This window comes from Topomyia yanbarensis, chromosome 1 (assembly GCF_030247195.1).
Source record: "Topomyia yanbarensis strain Yona2022 chromosome 1, ASM3024719v1, whole genome shotgun sequence".
Taxonomy (NCBI): domain Eukaryota; kingdom Metazoa; phylum Arthropoda; class Insecta; order Diptera; family Culicidae; genus Topomyia; species Topomyia yanbarensis.
The window spans coordinates 974,693-992,216 of NC_080670.1; the positions used below are offsets into that span (position 1 = coordinate 974,693).

At 38.5% G+C, this 17,524-nt stretch overlaps 5 protein-coding genes across 9 annotated transcripts; 2 read left to right on the top strand and 3 right to left on the bottom strand.

The window, feature by feature from the left end:
* The first annotated feature begins 36 nt into the window (after positions 1–36).
* Positions 37–17,504, top strand: LOC131676544 (ADP-ribosylation factor-like protein 2). Its single transcript, XM_058955630.1, has 3 exons — positions 37–206; positions 272–802; positions 16,863–17,504. Exons 1-2 carry the CDS (start codon positions 142–144, stop codon positions 759–761), a joined length of 555 nt encoding a protein of 184 aa, XP_058811613.1. The 5' UTR covers positions 37–141; the 3' UTR covers positions 762–802; positions 16,863–17,504.
* On the bottom strand, positions 925–3,403 carry LOC131676540 (serine protease grass-like). Its single transcript, XM_058955626.1, has 4 exons — positions 3,229–3,403; positions 1,659–2,085; positions 1,409–1,596; positions 925–1,354 (listed from the first exon to the last, which is right to left on the bottom strand). Exons 1-4 carry the CDS (start codon positions 3,290–3,292, stop codon positions 933–935), a joined length of 1,101 nt encoding a protein of 366 aa, XP_058811609.1. The 5' UTR covers positions 3,293–3,403; the 3' UTR covers positions 925–932.
* LOC131676538 (serine protease grass-like) lies at positions 8,163–10,663 on the bottom strand. Its single transcript, XM_058955623.1, has 4 exons — positions 10,457–10,663; positions 9,172–9,598; positions 8,897–9,108; positions 8,163–8,831 (listed from the first exon to the last, which is right to left on the bottom strand). The coding sequence occupies exons 1-4, from the start codon at positions 10,542–10,544 to the stop codon at positions 8,416–8,418; spliced, it is 1,143 nt and encodes a 380-aa protein (XP_058811606.1). The 5' UTR covers positions 10,545–10,663; the 3' UTR covers positions 8,163–8,415.
* Positions 15,159–17,504, top strand: LOC131676541 (serine protease grass-like). 5 transcript variants are annotated; one of them, XR_009303204.1, is made up of 7 exons: positions 15,159–15,327; positions 15,388–15,784; positions 15,859–16,067; positions 16,124–16,942; positions 17,011–17,188; positions 17,253–17,326; positions 17,388–17,504. XR_009303204.1 is itself a non-coding variant. In XM_058955627.1 (4 exons), the coding sequence occupies exons 1-4, from the start codon at positions 15,267–15,269 to the stop codon at positions 16,549–16,551; spliced, it is 1,095 nt and encodes a 364-aa protein (XP_058811610.1). In that variant the 5' UTR covers positions 15,159–15,266; the 3' UTR covers positions 16,552–17,504. The 5 variants fall into 5 exon arrangements, 1 of the variants encoding a protein (XP_058811610.1); XR_009303202.1 differs by having other exon boundaries at positions 17,011–17,326; XR_009303203.1 differs by having other exon boundaries at positions 17,253–17,504.
* Positions 16,757–17,052, bottom strand: LOC131676545 (uncharacterized). The gene is made up of 2 exons (XM_058955631.1): positions 16,919–17,052; positions 16,757–16,858 (listed from the first exon to the last, which is right to left on the bottom strand). The coding sequence occupies exons 1-2, from the start codon at positions 17,050–17,052 to the stop codon at positions 16,765–16,767; spliced, it is 228 nt and encodes a 75-aa protein (XP_058811614.1). The 3' UTR covers positions 16,757–16,764.
* Positions 17,505–17,524: the final 20 nt, after the last annotated feature.

Here is a 17,524-nt window from a genome sequence, read left to right on the forward strand (position 1 = left end):
TTAATCTGACCTGTCAAATTTCATTTGATCATTCTCAGTAATAACAATCATCTCTGTGATTATAGTATCTTCCAGAATTGTGGACCGCAAAATTCTCCTAATTCGAATCGTATTACTGGAATATTTTTGAGTAACATCGGAATGGGATTTTTAACCATATTAAAGAAAATGAAACAAAAGGAAAAGGAGATGAGAATTCTTCTACTGTGCGTAAAGCGAATAATATAAAACATCTTTTCACACTGTAATGGTTGTATTTTTATTTCCACAGTGGACTGGACAACGCCGGCAAAACTACAATTCTGAAACGTTTCAATGGAGAACCAATAGATCAAATTTCTCCTACGCTAGGTTTTAACATTAAAACTCTGGAATACAAAAACTACACGCTAAACATGTGGGATGTAGGAGGGCAGAAATCGCTTCGATCGTACTGGCGAAACTATTTCGAGTGCACCGATGGTCTAGTGTGGGTAGTTGACAGTACCGATCGCATGCGAATGGAATCTTGCCGCGAGGAACTAGCACTACTGCTTCAAGAGGAACGACTGGCAGGAGCTACGTTGTTAGTGTTAGCAAATAAACAGGATCTCCCGGGAGCACTTACCAGCAATGAGATAAAGGATGTTTTGGGATTGGAGAAAATTGAAACTCATCATTGGGTTATTCATGGTGTTAGTGCCGTAACAGGAGAAAAATTAGTGGAAGCCATCGATTGGCTGGTGGATGACATATCAAAGAGAATTTTCACACTGGATTAGTCATTGTTCTATGGATTAGCAAGAAACCATAACAATAATGCGTAAGGTTTTTTAAATATTATAGTCGCAAGGTATTTAAGCTAGCGCTAGTGATAACATTTGTTATATATATTAACTTACTGCTAACTACTTTTTTCTGTAATACACATACAAATTAACACTGTTTTGTTTTCAAGAGGGTTTTATATTTTCTAAAATCCAGTCCATGTATAATCCCACCCTAGTGTAAATACTAGGAATATTTTTCAGTCCACAAGTGTTGACACCAATCGAAACAATTCCGAACTGGATGAACCTCGGTTCATTGTACAGTAACCCCACCGTACCCAGTGGTCCTCCTGAGTCACCTCGGCAACTGTCTTTCCGATCACTCCCTCCAGCGCACAATTGTTGTTCACCGAGCGCTATCGTTAGACTATTGTTCCTCATTATGTGTTCGCACTGCTCGTTATCTACGCGGGGAAGATAGGCCTTTAACAGAACATTTGAAAGCGAATTATTTTCAGTCGTTCCCCAGCCCGTTAAAATATACTTTGAATGCAGCATATTGCTATATTCTTTTGTTACTGGCAAACAGATTGGTTTGATTTGATCTGAAAGTAAAATATTTGTTGATTACAGTATTATCTATAGTACTTGTTTCTTACCATCCAATCTGGCATTACTTGCCAATCGAACAAGTCCAATGTCATTTCGAAACTTTGGGTTGTTATACATTGGATGAGTTATCGTGGTTTCCACCCGAATATCCTGAACGGGACCTGCGCAGTCTCCGTCTACTCCTTCGCAGTCAATGTCTGTGACTTTGTTATGTTCTCCCAAGCGAACATGGTCTCTGTTGAACAATGTTATACATGTTTGCATACTGAACAACTGAGTTACAAACAAAGTACTTACAAGATAAGCTTCCTATCATGCAAACAGTGAGCTGCCGTCAAAACGTATCGCTCATGAATAAGTGATCCACCGCAGCCGTCAACTAGCTCTTGGTTAAAGTCTCTGAAACGAAGCAATGCCATCCATGGGCACTCGAAGACACCTGTTTCTTTGCCATATGCTACACGATCTGCCGTCGTAGTGCCACAATTTGTGGGCAGCAACGGTTTATCCGGTGCCAAACTGGCAATGGTCTGATCCACCTCGGTGAGCTGGCAGCAAACGGCCTTACGCACTTCCGGTAAACGGCACACCGATCGACGGATGTAGTTGAGAATACCTTGAGATGGTCGTTGCTTCGATTGAATAATACTGTAAATGTTTCGGCAATGTTCTAACGGCACGCAAAGGCCAGGATGACCTGTAGGTGTAGTGCATGGTGCGCTTTCTACGAGGGACGAAAAGTGAAATGTATTAAAACATGCATTTATAGCGATGGTTGAGTATTTCAATGTAGTGTCAAATAACACGAGGTACGCCCATGTATTATCTTGAGATACCTATCTAAGCTATTGCGTAATAATGAAATTACGTCTAGTTTTGCAAAAAAAAACATGATCGTAAGATTGCAATATGATTATAATTTTTTTTTGTTTGCTCGTTTGCGGCCATATTATAAAAGGCATGCATGGAAATACGCATGGCTGTGACTGTGTCTGTGACAGTAAATGAGATAATTAAGTTAACAGATCAAGCTTTTTCTTTGATTTCACCGTTTTTCACCTGTTTGTATACGGTAGATGGACTGAACAATTTCTCTCAATGGTTGTGATCAACAATTTAACTACTTTAGTAAGTGGTGAGACATGCTAAAGGATCGTGTTTTTGTCATGCCGTTTTTGCTTCACCACGAGAGTTTTCTTTTGTTTTAGTTTAATTTTCTACAAAAATGTGGTAAAAAATAATGTAAGCACGCAAAGCTTTTGCATTTGATTTTTAAAAAACAACAACGTAGAAAAATTGGGTCTGCAATAGAGATTCTGATGACACCTTGCGAATTTATTACAATTTTAGTGTCTAGAAGAATATAGACAATGAGCAAACGTTGTATCAACAATTCCAGAATTTATTGAAAGCAAACTCTCATTAACCTAGTAAAAAAGAAATGTAATTTCAAAAATCATGTAGATACATGATACGATATAAAAGAGTTGGGTGATCAAAATTTGTATATGATTTAGAAATGTTTTGCTCTATATACGCAACATTGCAGATAATATATGAGGTCAGAATGCTGATTACGCATCAAAATCAGCAAATATATTCCTAATGCTGAACTGCCTACCACTTCAGTTCTTAAAACAAGCTCGAGTATATTATTATTAGCTCCCCTTTTGAAAATGAATGTCTGTTGTCATGAATACACCAGTCCTTACCGGTATCAATATTTTGCTTCCGAGTTGAAGAACAAAAAACTGTTTGTGCTTCCCACATGAATAAACTTATTTGTCATCGGCGCTTGCACCACCCCACAAGACACCAGATTGACAATTCTGATAGAAATCCTGTCGGACTACTTCCGATAACTTACGTGCACAAATTCCAACGGACGCATAATGGCCCAATCCAATCAGCACCAAAATAATCCTCTTCATCTTAGTATACAAGTATATTGTTTAACTATTGCCTAACAAAACGCTCTATATGTTTACTTCGCACCTTTCACGTCTCTGTAAGACACTGCAATAACACGTCCGATAGGATCCGTTTCATCAACACGACTGAGCGCATGCGAATGTCGCGGTTTCGAGCTTTATTCACGATTGCGATCGCGAAGCTGACGATCGCACCGAAGTTAGCTATTTCACGTCACGGGACTAGCATACCAAAAGTATGACTATTATGCCCGACAACCGGTTGGTATGAAGACAGCGGGTTTCGATCCTTTCGTTTGCTCGAATCACGTGTTTGGAAAGCCTCGCGCGCTTGGTTGAGGTTTGTAATGACCTCGCATGACGTAGGAGGTGCGCGTGCAAAGGCTTTCGATGTTGTGCCCACTGTACTTCATTAGAGGTGTGTTAGATGCCAGGAACCTGCTATACTGGGAACGTTTCGATAATCGATCGGGAAGTAGGGCCTTATAGTTACTTTTCATGAAACGATAGCAGAAATAGTGGATACATTTGGGGCAACCACATAACCAATGACAAACCAATTATTTGCCTAGGATATGGGTTCCGTGAAACAACTAGCAGTTTCAAACCCGGAAGATGATGAACTAAAAAAAATAAAAAATAAAATAAATTCCAAATTTGAACTATTGTTTTCGAATATTTTTGACTCAAATATGTTTTGTTTTTTTTCGTATACCTGGATGTTTCCTTGTTGCCCATTTTCGTGATATCTATTGACTATCGGCGAATGAAAAATAAATAGTATAGTTGCACACTAAATCCTAAATTCAAAAAGTCATACGTCTTGCATTTTGTTATTTTGATTATAGAGATTTTAACTTTAGGATCATTCGCCTCTTTTCGGGTTAGAGAAATCTCTTTTAGAAAATTCTCTAACCTTATGTGCGGGGTTGGGAAACGAACTCAGCTGCGTACAAGGTAACCGATTTACCAACTACGCTATGCCCGCCCCCTATATACGTCTTGCATGAAGCAAAACAACTAACTGCTTACGAGTGATGTCTCAGAAGGCAAGCACAAATGTTCTGATTAGCTGATGAGAAAGCGAAATCTGATACATTTTAATTTAAAAGTCAAACGCCTGGAAACTTGTAAAAAATAATAATTTTGGGTTGCTAAATCATTTTAGTACAAGTGAACACAATACCTTACCTAAAATTAGTTTTTAGCAATTTGATATTTTTAACATGGCTGTTTTCAACTTTGTTGTCTTTAAATAGTTGGGAAAATATTGCAATGTATCAATTTAGACTGTTTTCAACTTCGAAGAAACAATGCTACACAATAGTAGAGAATATATTCCTAGTTCGTAGTTACAGAATCGATAAATGTATCTCGACTTTTTTTCATTTTTCCTGGTGATACTTGGAAAGGCAATGTCCTGTAAATACACATATTTTCAGTCACGCAGAGCCACACATACGAGCGTTCCAAGAGTAGACGTCCAACCATTTCCACGTCGAGGAGCCCCGCGGCGAACACGATAACTCTTCATAAAATTGTCTGATAAGGGAAATTCAATAGGTTTTGTATAGCTTAGACTTGTACTTAGTCGATGAATCACAAAAAAAAATAGAAAAAAAAGTCCAAGTTTCGGAAAATGGCTTCATGAAAACAGAAAAATCTCATATTTTACTATAAAATTCGCTCAATTTTCTTCAAAATAATTTACTCAGTTTTCTGTGGTTCATCGACAGGCTACATATGTGCATTCTAATAAATAAAATCAAGTCAATTCGTTGATTAGTTTCTGAGTTATCGTGTTCGCCAATTTGAAAAACTCGTTTTGGAAAAAAAACGCTATAAAAGGGTGTCCCACATCAAATTGCATCACGGAAAAAAGGCTGTTGAAAATGACCCATTGGGAATTTTCGCTTGAAAATTTTGGTAGATGTAGTTAAGAGTGTATTTTTTACACTGTATTTCTATCGCTGTCCGTTTTTCGAAAATTGTTGCCGATGCATTGAAATCTGCGTGTGTTAAAGCAAATATGAATGGCTGTTTAAAACAAAAGAAGTTCAACGTGGCCATAAAGATTACGAGAAAAAATTATAGAGGTTCAATACTAAAAATTAAGCGGATAAAAAAGAATTCGATTTTTTGCCCACTACACCAGACGCCCCCCTTAAGTAATATCTTCTGTTTCAGCTGCAAGGAAAGTAAAACAAACAAAATGAACAAAATCTATTCTATTTAAATGGTAGATGTACAATATGAAAAGAAAAGTACCAACAAATTTACCAAAAAAAATCCTTTCCCCACATGGAACAGAACTGGAAATGGGATGTACATATGCAAATATTTAAAATTTACCAAGCATACGACATCAAATGGGGTTTGCGGTCAGGAAAAATCTCACACGTATTCATTGTACCAAATGAACAAAGAGAGTCCTATATTAATATAAAGAGCGGAAATGATAGAAAACCCCACAAGTAGCATATATATCACCGACCAGGCTGGATACCACTTGGAATGGTAAAACTGTATGTACTTTTCAAAACCAGTGGGATTCCCCAAAGCACGCTGAACAAGATGACACAGGTTACAACACGAACAGATATGTGATCAACTGAATCGGGATTATACAGTAACACGCCTCCATAAATTTGGAATCATTTTTGAACGAATGCTGTGACAAATCAGATCCATCCAACGTTTTTTGTGAATCTTGTGGCGGTTCAGAGGGTAAAGCTATCTAGCAAACCAGTCATATGTTCGAGTTACAGCTAGGTAGGATTCTTAGTGCATTGTTCATAGGGTAGTAACACACCCCCTGTACGCTCGGAATCGTAACAGAAGGTCAAGTTCTGCAATGGAATGTAGCACCAAGGCGAGTTCACTTGATTTGATATCGTTGATTTAATTGAAACTACTTCGTTGTGCGAAGCTACAATTAAGCTACAAAATGAAGAGTAAAACAAACGTATCAATGATTGAATCAATTTCAAATTATCTGATTGTATCTAAAATAGATAGCTTTTTGCCATTACCACTAACATAATTGGTTAGTATCACTAGCGTCGGTTAGTTACCATAGAGTGAACAAGATCACGACAGTTTTTGGTTATCCGCACAAAACAAAACACACCCACCCACAACGTACGGTTCGATACTTCTAAATCAAGTTCAAAACAGCAGCGATAACCGGTAGAACCTGTTCAATGCAAACATGTCCATTCCAAATTATTGCAATATCACCGTTTTGAAATCGTCTTGTTTGCATTGCTATTTTCGATGAGATTTTTTTTGTTAAAATATGATACTAAAATCACCTCATATATTTCCATAAAAATATATCGAGAATGTGCATGTGATTTTTCGTCATTTTTTTTTTTTTTTGTATATTGGAAGTCAAATTCAACTTAACCAAACTGGAATGTTAAGTAAGAATGAATCTAAACATGAAATCTGTACAAACCCAAATTCCTTAAGGAAAACATTTGGTGTAGTGTAGTCTACATATAGGAACCAGTTTGTAATTTAGGAGAAATGGATTAGCTTTAGTTGCAGATATTATAATGTCTAGATACTAGCCTGACACAGGTAGGTAAATATTATTGTTTTGAACAAACTTTTATATAATCGTTCAGTGCAGGGTTTTTTGTACCATGAACACTTTTGAAATCACCTTAGGGACTAGTACTGATGTGATGGCTATTCTTTAGGCGACCTTATAAAGAAATACGATTTCAAAGAATTTTCAAATGAAAACATGTTATATGTGAATTACACATATGCAGGTTAAGTACGTAGAATATTCAAACCAGACCGCTTTGACGTAGGGGAATTGGTGGTAAGATGAACACGTTAAGATAGTCATTATTCTATAACTAATTAGTAATTGAAATACTACAACCACCTTATATGCTTGTTCTATAAAATGTTTTGTGCACAATTGGTGAAATTTATACTTAAACTGAAGGACCTTCACCTAACAGTGTACAATTAGTTTCAATCTTCTTGATAATCTTTACTAGCCGTGAGATTCTTTGACATTTGTATAATGTGTTGAACTACCGTTTTCAAGCAATGCTGTCGTCCCAATAGAACATGAGCAGTGCTCATTGAGCATACGTCCTATTTTGTGAGTTAAAATAAATTGTCGTGCTATAACCCGATTTTCAATCTTCTGGCATCTAAGCTCATCTGCAAACTTGGGGTTGTTAGGTGTTAAAGTTTTTATGGTTTTTAGAATCTGTTGGAGAACAAAGTACTTGAAAAATATAACCCTCACTACAACCTGTTCATTTTACTCCCTAAGACATTTTTCCTACTTAATATGTTGTAATATCTGCATTAAGTTCAATTCCTATGATGTAACAACTTTTTCAGAATAAAATTAAAATTTCATCCAAGAAGACCTTACATTCTAGATGCCGCGTTAAACATCATCGGGGAACATAAATGCCGATTTTGGTTTTCATCATGTTTTTTTTCTTATAAGACAGATTTTTTTTATCAAAACAAATGGCTTCAATATCTTTTGAATGTTTGACAGGTGAAATTTATGTACATAGTTTGTTCTGAATTTAACAAATATTGACTTGATTAGGTTACCTATTCATTTTACACCCACCCCCTGTTAATTTTAGCCACAATTCTACTACAAAATACGGTTGTCACCTACCTGGGCTTGACGGTTTTCGAGGGCGACGGAAGTAATCAGGGTAGACATAAACTTCACTTTAATTTTTAAAATTTTCTGTTTAAAATAACCATGAATCCGCCGAACCTTTCCCCTCCTCTTGTCCTTCTTACCCATACTTCCCATAAACGGATTTATTGGATTTTGTTGAGGCATTCGGCATAACATGACACAAACGCGGTCTCCGAGCTTGATAGACAGTTATGGCAGATTTTATTAGAATTCATAAACATTATTGACCTTCCATGGAAGCTTCACAGAAGCGGACCTTGGTATTGAGACTCATAATGGGGCATTTCTCTCGTTCTCCGCAACATTTTTTTTAAATAGTCACACAACAAGTTAACAGGACATTAAGAAAAAAGTCAAGAAAAGCTTCACAAAATAAATTAAAAAGACGAGTTTTGATCTCCTCTTGTCGACATTTGTCTATCTATTATGGCCTAATCGTATCCAAAATCCAGTCCATGTAACTACCTACGCGGCAGTAGATTCCCGGAACGTTCTTTTTGCCGCACGAATCAACTCCAGCGGAAACGACACCGAACTGTATGAATCGAGGACCGTTTAAGTCGGTACTGAAACCGAGAGGTCCACCCGAATCACCGCGGCAAGTGTCCACCTTTCCTGATCCTCCTGCACACATCTGTTTGTCGCTCAGCTGAACATTAAGTCGATTCTGAAGCATTGTCTGCTGGCACTCGTCGTTGTTTACTCGTGGCACAGTTGCCTCTAGCAGAACCTGTGAACCGGTTTGATTTTCGGTTGTACCCCATCCGGTTACAATGTACCGCTCGAACTGCTTTAAGCGAAGTTGAGGCGTCACGGGTAAACAGATTGGCCGAATATGATCTGCAAAGAACCAATAAAAACGTTTACTAATTTCGTTGAATAGTAGTTTTACAAAAAATAGTTACATTTTACGACCACATCACGGTCCAGTCGAATCAAGCCGATATCATTGCTATATTTTGGCCGGTTGTAATCAGGGTGGATTTCAAATGACTCAACTTGGTAATCTTCAACTGGTTCAGCACAGTCTCGTTCGATTTCCTCTCCGTACTTATCCTTGTAGATATTGCAGTCGATATCCTGATTTCTTGTGTGTTCTCCCAAACGAACCTGCACCCTAAAATGAATGTAGAGTCGTGAGAATCACAACATTTGAACAATTTTCCGCTTTGAAATTTACAATTTCAGAGTACTCCTCGTCTTCAGACAATGTGCTGCGGTCAAAACGTAGCGATTATTGATCAGAGAACCACCACAACCATCTATTATTTCTCCATTCTGATTGTATCGCAGTAAAGCCATCCATGGATATGAAAACACCTGCGTAACGTTTCCAAAGGCAATTCTGTCAGTTACCGATTGGCCACATTCTTTCGGTAGCAAATCAATCTTTGCAGATGATATTGTTGGTTCCGGAACCACCTCCTGTGGTTGACAGCAAATGGCACGTTCCACTCCCGGAAGAGTACACGCTGCCCGTTTAATGTAATTCGCAATCCCAATCGGTGGCGGTGTAGGGTTCTGCACAATATCGTAGATATTTCGACATCGATGAATCGCTACACAGAGACCGTCCTGGCGGGTTGGGGTAGTACATGGAGCGCTCTCTGAAATACATGCAAAAGTAGATATTTTTATGCCTTCAAAGGTTATCTATAAGCAACAAATTATTAGATGTCAAGTTCAATTTTACCCCTTGCACTAGCATTTCAATAAAGCTGTACAGTTAACTCGTGCGTAGAAATATTTACAAATAAAAGAAAGAAATCCACTATCATAAACACGTCCAAGAAAACTGATTTAATTCTCAGGAAATTGCAAAGCCTTTATTACCAGCAGCTTTAGCACTAAAACGTAATTCACGGGTAACCATCTTTCCGATGTTTTTTTATAATAACCTTTATCACTCATGCAAAAAGTTCACACCAAGAGAGTATGACTCGCTTCTTACTCTTTCGAAGTATTATGTTTCCAAGTAGGATTCGACCTTCACAACAGTCTTCGCAGTTATTATCAGTTCTGTTTCTGGATCTAACTGAATTTGCATTTATCGCATTGTGTCACAAAAGTATTAACAAATTAACGCAGGCGAGTTTTCTTGAACCAGAGAAATTAAACCCGGTTCGTTTAGTGACTTTGAACATGTGATTATGCTCACCCCTAGGCCATCTTATATTCGATTTAATCTATATATGTAGACTCATTAAACTCAGTATATTGAACACAATCACCACTGGTAAATAACCGATGTTCGCCTTTAAGAGAAAATAATAGCATCTAACGAAGCTAGAATCCCAAATCTCATGGTCGTATTATAGGTCGCACGAAAAAAAAACCTGTTATTTTGCTTTTTCAACCGCAAAAATCCCCCGCACACAGAGAACTCGAATGTGCATCCAATGATGCGAGTAATGGCCTAGGTCTATCTACTAGCTAGTTCAACCGATAACAACCAAGATACATACGTGCCTGAACCTTGGACGATAGCCAAAGGACACCGAAAGTAAGTACCCAACAAATTAACGATCTTCTTGGTACTAAACTAGCCTCCATTGCAAAGTCAACAAGCAAGCGAGGACAACTGCGAAACAGGTGACGCTGCGGAACACACACGTTAAACGAGATATTCACGTCCGATCGAACGGAGGCTGCACGAAGAACTGATCACAGCCACTATCACGAAGACCACAGGAAGAATTGAGAATCGGGAAATAGCGAGAGATCAAACAATGTTTCGCTGTATTAATTCCGCCTGAAGACACAAATCGGAATATATTACAACTTGTTTGTATTAATTGATGTACCAGCGTTGGGAAAATGTCAGATTTTTTGCAAATATATTTGTTGCTGCCAAGAGATTTTTCAGACCCTACTCCATAATTCAGGAGTTTGCAAACTAGCAATTGTTATCGCTGTGAACATAAAAAAATTGGGCGCAATTCAATTGCCAACAAACGTTACGAGTATTGGAAATAACAAACACTAACAAGTCTTTTGCAAAACATACAAAATTCAGACACCGTTAAAAAAAACAATTACAAAAAATAACACATATCGGCGTAATCAGAATGAGAGGGAATGGTGACTTTGTGAGACAAACACACGGCATTGGAGAGAGCAACCGATCTGTAACTTGATCGCGTATGATCACATCGAAGCCATTCAGGCGGCGCAAAGAAAGCTCCACTTACACATAGTACAACGACAAGATGTAGGGAAACTAAGAAAAACCGCTTGATAACGTATTTACCGTATTCCAGCGATTAAAACACCGCGCTTGACCAGTATCGGTCTTTTTCGAAAACGATGGGATTCCCCAACGAATGTAACGAGCCTGCCCATTTGTCTCTGCTATGCATGACTACACAAGCGTGAGCCGGAGACGGGAATGAATAAAATAATCGTGCCACCACCTATGCCTTTGGTGGACAGCAATAGTACATGTTGATGGGCTGGATCGTTTTCTGGCCTTTCCAATATTTATAAATTATACTGTCGAGCTACTTCGTTAATCAGCACATAGATCTAGTAAGGTTTGAATTGATCAAAGCCAAAAAAATCTGAAAATTCTCGGTCGTTGCTAAATAAATGACTGATCAATGTCATTCCTACCATAGAAAAATTTCTCTTCGTATGTTTAAAAAACCATAAGGTAATAGTTGAAAGAAAGATGAATACTCATGAGAAATGTGGAATCAGATCTGCCATTTTTACATTTTTCTATATTATAATTGATTTTAAAGCGCATATCAGTACCTTTGTCACGGTCAAATAATCTAGGTATTCCGAATCATGGTCGAATGTATTTTAGTTTTCCAGCTTACTCAATTATTGGACGCTATTCTCCTTGAACACCCGTCGCACGTGCATCTTCTTTAATAGCACACAGCCACTGATCATGGGTTCTGCCCCGAACCTGACGACCTCCTCAAGGGTCTTTGCTGAGCATAATAATTAGTTTACACATCTGAGAAAGCAACATTTTGGCAACGTATGTCCTGGCATTGTATGACAACCCATCCAATGCTTTAAGGATATAAGCATTCATTCATTGGAATTGTTTTTGACAGCTGAATCATGAATCCAAACGATCTAAAATGAAGTCTCCAGTCTCCTGTCTACCTCTGCGGCAGTCAGACCTACAATCGAGCCAAGTTAACAACAGGCCTCTCGATCAAGTGTGCATTGTCTCCAGAACAAAGGAAACATCGGATTATTTTTGTCATCATGAGAAAAGTTGACGTAAAAGCTCTACTCCGACCACGGTCGTTGATTTTAAATTTTGTTCAATTCGACAGAGTTTTTGTGAAGTGGTATACCTTCTGAAGGTAAAAATGCAACTTAGGCTTACGGAAATCTTGTACCTTCAGTATCATCATCTTCGCAATGCAGTGTTAATATCATTCAACAGGCTAGCACAAGCCGAGGGTTTCGTTTTGCAGGACAACATAAAACACGTGGTTGAAAGTGACAACGTCGGGATAAGGATTCCCGTATATATTGAAAACGATTCTATGAATGTAAGGCTACATGACCTAACACCTCGTACCCCTCCTGAGTCAATTGCAAAACGCATATCGCAATACGGGTTCTTCCCGGGTACTCCTAACGGCGTTTTTGTAGTGAGGATGCGGATTGAAAGGCTTGTACCCTACTACTTGACAATACAACTCAAAACTCATGGATCTATAATTAAACAAACTACACTTTGCACCCATGAGGGGCAAACGTACAAGTATTGTAATCAGACAGCACACCATGGAAAACTGGCGCGGAAGATGCAGAGGAGAGTGCATCTCAACCGATTGCAAATTCATCTATGACAAACCAACCCAAAAAAGGAATTTCCAAACTGCAAGAGAAGCATCCAGCACCCCAAAATCAACTGTAAGCAACATCGACAAGGAAGGTAATAACAACGACGACGGATTTACACTGGTCAACAATAAGTGCAAGAAGCAGGGAAGAACATCGGACCACGGACACTAAGCCAGCTTCAGTATTCCAGCTACCAACTTTTCCGTCCCCGCGAAAGAAAGTCTCCGCTCGCAATAAAAAATTGCGCGCGCGAGATCCAATACTTGTACAATATTTATTTGCATTATTATTTTTACATATTGTAAACATATAAAAGATCCACGGCTCCAATAATCTACCGCTATGAGACGTATCAAATAAACGAATTAAAAAAATGCATCGCAGTTTTCTTTCTAGAGTTTACTAGGACGCACTGTTCTTTCCATTTAATCTTCCAGTAGACTCCTCGCAAAACTTTGAGTTACCATCTGATAGCAGTCAGATTTTATCTCGCATGTGCAGTACACATCGATATTGCTGTAATTGAAGGCCTTTAATCGTTTGATCACCTGCCAGTTATCACGAGATGTCCAATCTTCTACAGCACTAGAAGCCTGTTGAAAAGAACTTCTTGAGGCTCGCAAATCTGCAACTTTTGTCCCACCAAGCGGAGTTCCTACAGTGCTGCGCAAAGATTTGCGTTTGTGGCTCGTCGTGCACTTTTTCAAGCGTGCTATGGTAAGCCAATTAACTTGCAGTACAATGATCCAAACATAATCCACCGTCACATCGTGAGGTTTTCAATCTTGCCATACAGTCTGATCTTAGCGCACCCTGTTATTCTGCTACTACCATAACCTATGGACCTATGGATTAAATGTAATCAATATAATCACTAGAGGGCGTGAGATAGGATCTAGTGAGCACTAGTTTATCTCACCATTTGGCACCATCTGATGATGTTTTTTTCTATTAAAGGCCGTTAAAGACTCTACACGCCTATCAGCTCATGCATTATAAAACATTTTAAAAGCATCCTCCTTGTTCCCGTTGGGAATAGAGGATAGTCGCCGTTTATGAAATACTCGTAACTTCTGTCGTGGAACTTTTTTCTGTATTAAATTATTCGAAAAATAAACCTGTTTCACAACCGGGTCCTCTCCCCTCTCCTACATATACTAGGGGATGGTGGGATATGACGGGGTGGTTATGCTTTGAGGTGCAATAAATAGAATTTTTTTTTAGTATGATAACCTATTTTCGGTTACTGTAATAATTACCCACCTTACTATTCAGTTTCCAGTACATGCCTGTTTGTCACCAAACTCGCATGACACGAGGACTCCACAGGTCCCCTTCAACTAAGTCTACCCACCTCGCTCGATGCAAAGCTGTTCTTGTAACTGTCCGATTAGTTTCTAGGAATATATTTACAGGATTGTACCCCACCACGGCCACCCAATTTTCACCCTGGGTGGTTCTCCAAGCCACTATTCCGATTCCCTTACTTTATTTAACCGAAAGGTGAAAGGTTCATTTCACTATCATCGCCATTAATCGATACTCTCAGTGAGAATTATAATGTTTCTTCTTTTTGCTCTCATGTATTTTGTCTTTAACCAAATTTTATTCAATCTTCGGTCGAATGTATGTATTCACCGTTGTCTCTACGCTACTTACCACAATGCCAATAACATCGGTGAACCCAAAAAGATGAACAGATTTTCGTACCACTCGTATCAGTCATCGATCTTCTTATCACACTTTCCAAAACGATATTAAACATACTAAACGGCAAGTTGTTTGACTCTCTCGTCTGAGAGAGTCAAACAACTTGCCGTAACACTTCCCGAGATTCAAAATGTCTCGAAGGTATTCCTGATACATGTACGTACCGCATCACATCAATCGTGTCAATTTGTCCGGGTAGCCTGTTGTCTATTTCACGTCCAACACTATAGAATGCCTCATTTCAATACTTATATCATGACCAGTGGGATTTTACATTATTATTTGTAATATTATTAACGTTATATTTTTGATTTATATTTATATTCATGCAATTATTTTTATCATGTAATATTATTTTATCACATTATATTGTAAAATAAATTATAAAGTTCAGTAAACCATGCTGATTAATTAGACATTGAAAATACAAGAAGCATCTTTTTCCTGTTTCTAGATGCCAGAGCTTCTATAATTTGCGTTTAACTTCTATAACATATCAATAAAATAAAATCAAATAATAATAGAAAAATATATAATTATTACAAGCAGCCCCATGCACTTGGTACCTTTGTGATAGCTCTACATATTATTCGCACTATTTGATTAAAATGTGGCGCATTTTGCTCCCAATCCCATTAATTAACTCAGACAACTGCATCTGCTAGTAGCTAGTAGCAGTCTAAGATCAGATCAGTCTGCTTGAGACTTTCGTGTCGGAAGCAGTAAGAATAAATAGAGTGTGCAAAGATGGATGCCGTTTACTACCTCGGTGCAATTATTGTGTTGAGTGCTATAGCCACTAGCGAGTGTAAGTTGTGGTCACTTTTAGATTCCAAATACAGCAATATGAAAACTTCCAATTGAACAGCTTGTGTTACACCGTCTGGGTCTAGTGGAAAGTGTGTTCCTCTTCAACAATGCTCCAACTTATTCGCGCTAACCCAGCTGGCTCCGAATATTACTGATGCGAATGTAGTCAAGTACCTGAAAAATGCAGAATGCATCTCGCCCAACTCGTCGGAGAAAAAAGTTTGCTGTCAACCGGACCGCATCTTCCAGCTACCGGACAATTGTGGCCTAGCTTCGTCTGAACGAATAGCTCATGGTAATGAGACTGCAGTTTTTGAATATCCCTGGATGGCACTGCTAATGTATCGAAATCTGTTTAGTGACGAAATAATGGGAAACTGTGGTGGCACTTTAATCAGCGAACGATATGTGCTAACAGCAGCTCATTGTCTAAAGGATGACGATCAATTCAAACTGTGAGTATCGCTGCAACATGGAAATGGGACCTTGGGTCGAACGTCCGTCATCTATCGCTATTGTCTATCACTAGAGAGTTCGTACGACTAGGAGAACACACTATCAGTGAGGAAAAAGATTGTAACAATATTATCGAAGAAGGTATAATCATCGAACAAGACTGTGCTGGGCCTGTAGAGAACGTTCGTTATGAATTATACATAATTCATCCGCAGTACCGCAGTGCATTCACTGGAAATGATATTGGATTAATTCGTTTGGCGGAAACGATCATATTCAAAAGTTTGTTCCCATCGTTTGAACAGTTTAACTTGTTGTTAAATATTCAACTGTTTTAGGTCATATCATGCCGATCTGTTTACCAATGACTGCCGTACTGAAGGATCTCCTTTTACCCGAATACATTGTCGCCGGATGGGGTCTAACGGAAAAGCTTACAAGATCAGATGTTTTACTACAAGCCCAACTACCGCGATTGGAACAAAGCAGATGCCAGAAACGAATCTCCGAAATTGACAGTAAAAAGCATAATATCACAGTTAACGAGAAACAGATCTGTGCAGGTGGTAGGAATCTTGTGGATAGTTGCCAGGGTGACTCCGGTGGACCTCTAATGTGGCCGGCTGAATATCTCAACCGAACCCGGTACGTTCAGTTTGGAGTGGTTTCATATGGGATCAATTACTGCGGAGAGATAAACTTTCCGGGCGTGTACGCTCGAGTCGGTAGCTATCTAGGTTGGATTTTGGCGAATATGAAGGCATGAAGTTATTTGCGGGTGCGTGTTGGAACCTGTTGGAACTGTCATTTTTATATGGATTTTGTAACTATTAGATCGAACCTAGTGCGACCCAAATTTAAAAACGATATCTGAAAAAGTTTAAAGGTAACGGACTTCGCCTCTAAACGAATCACAAACATCGGAAAGTTTTCGTAGAATTCAGCAGCAAAAAAAAGCTTTTATTAAATAACTCTAATCTTAAGAAACTGTATTCCACAAATTTCGTCTGGTTTTAACATTCCGTTTATCCTGTGGTGTAATGGAACTCAAATGGGCTGCATCAACTATGTCCCTAGAAAAAGGAGCAGCAATCAGAGAAGGTACTAAACGGCTCTGAAATAGACTAACTCACTTGAATTCATCGTAGTTCTTCGAGGTATAGACGGCCCGTAATTTGGCGTCATTTCGCAATTGATACAGCTCGTCATACTTAATATTTTCCAGGCACTGCGCTTCCAGCCTTTTGATATCCGAAGTCGAAATCATCCTGTTTTATTGCATAACTTGAACAAACATACTTTTCAATTCCTCGGTTGCCACGGGTGACGGAATGGTGTAATGGCGACATCGCACTAGACTGTTGTAAAACTGCATGCATTGACACAAACCTGGCGGTAAGAAGGTACGCTCTCATCTCTCGCCACACTAGAATAGCACCAAATGATAACCGAAAATAACCGCTAAAGCGGGTTATAAGTTCCAGGTCCAAACAGAAATCAAATCAAAGCATTCAGAAACACGTTTCACTGTTTTCAAATATGTACGTTTATTTGTTACTTTATATGAATTACGCTGAATTCACTATCCACTATTACTTTTAGCAATACAGATTTTTGTGTTGTCATAAATCCGAATACAATCTCTTAAACTAAAGGATCCACTGAGTCTACCCTATTGAAAAATTCCATTTTTATTGCAAATAAAGCAAAATCTAAACATTCTGTTTTCGTTCATTATT

Bases quoted from the DNA above. Each gene is read 5' to 3' on its own strand.
- LOC131676544 (XM_058955630.1), top strand. From the start codon at position 142: ATGGGATTTTTAACCATATTAAAGAAAATGAAACAAAAGGAAAAGGAG. The intron at 207-271 runs GTGCGTAAAGCG...TTATTTCCACAG, and splicing joins GAGATGAGAATTCTTCTACT to TGGACTGGACAACGCCGGCA.
- LOC131676540 (XM_058955626.1), bottom strand. From the start codon at position 3,292: ATGAAGAGGATTATTTTGGTGCTGATTGGATTGGGCCATTATGCGTCC. The intron at 2,086-3,228 runs GTAAGTTATCGG...CGTCCCTCGTAG, and splicing joins GTCCGTTGGAATTTGTGCAC to AAAGCGCACCATGCACTACA. The intron at 1,597-1,658 runs GTAAGTACTTTG...ATTGTTCAACAG, and splicing joins CATGATAGGAAGCTTATCTT to AGACCATGTTCGCTTGGGAG.
- LOC131676538 (XM_058955623.1), bottom strand. From the start codon at position 10,544: ATGGAGGCTAGTTTAGTACCAAGAAGATCGTTAATTTGTTGGGTACTT. The intron at 9,109-9,171 runs GTAAATTTCAAA...CATTCATTTTAG, and splicing joins ACGAGGAGTACTCTGAAATT to GGTGCAGGTTCGTTTGGGAG. The intron at 8,832-8,896 runs GTAACTATTTTT...GGTTCTTTGCAG, and splicing joins CCGTGATGTGGTCGTAAAAT to ATCATATTCGGCCAATCTGT.
- LOC131676541 (XM_058955627.1), top strand. From the start codon at position 15,267: ATGGATGCCGTTTACTACCTCGGTGCAATTATTGTGTTGAGTGCTATA. The intron at 15,785-15,858 runs GTGAGTATCGCT...GTCTATCACTAG, and splicing joins GATGACGATCAATTCAAACT to AGAGTTCGTACGACTAGGAG. The intron at 16,068-16,123 runs GTTTGTTCCCAT...CAACTGTTTTAG, and splicing joins GGAAACGATCATATTCAAAA to GTCATATCATGCCGATCTGT.
- LOC131676545 (XM_058955631.1), bottom strand. From the start codon at position 17,052: ATGATTTCGACTTCGGATATCAAAAGGCTGGAAGCGCAGTGCCTGGAA. The intron at 16,859-16,918 runs GTGAGTTAGTCT...TCCTTTTTCTAG, and splicing joins AAGAACTACGATGAATTCAA to GGACATAGTTGATGCAGCCC.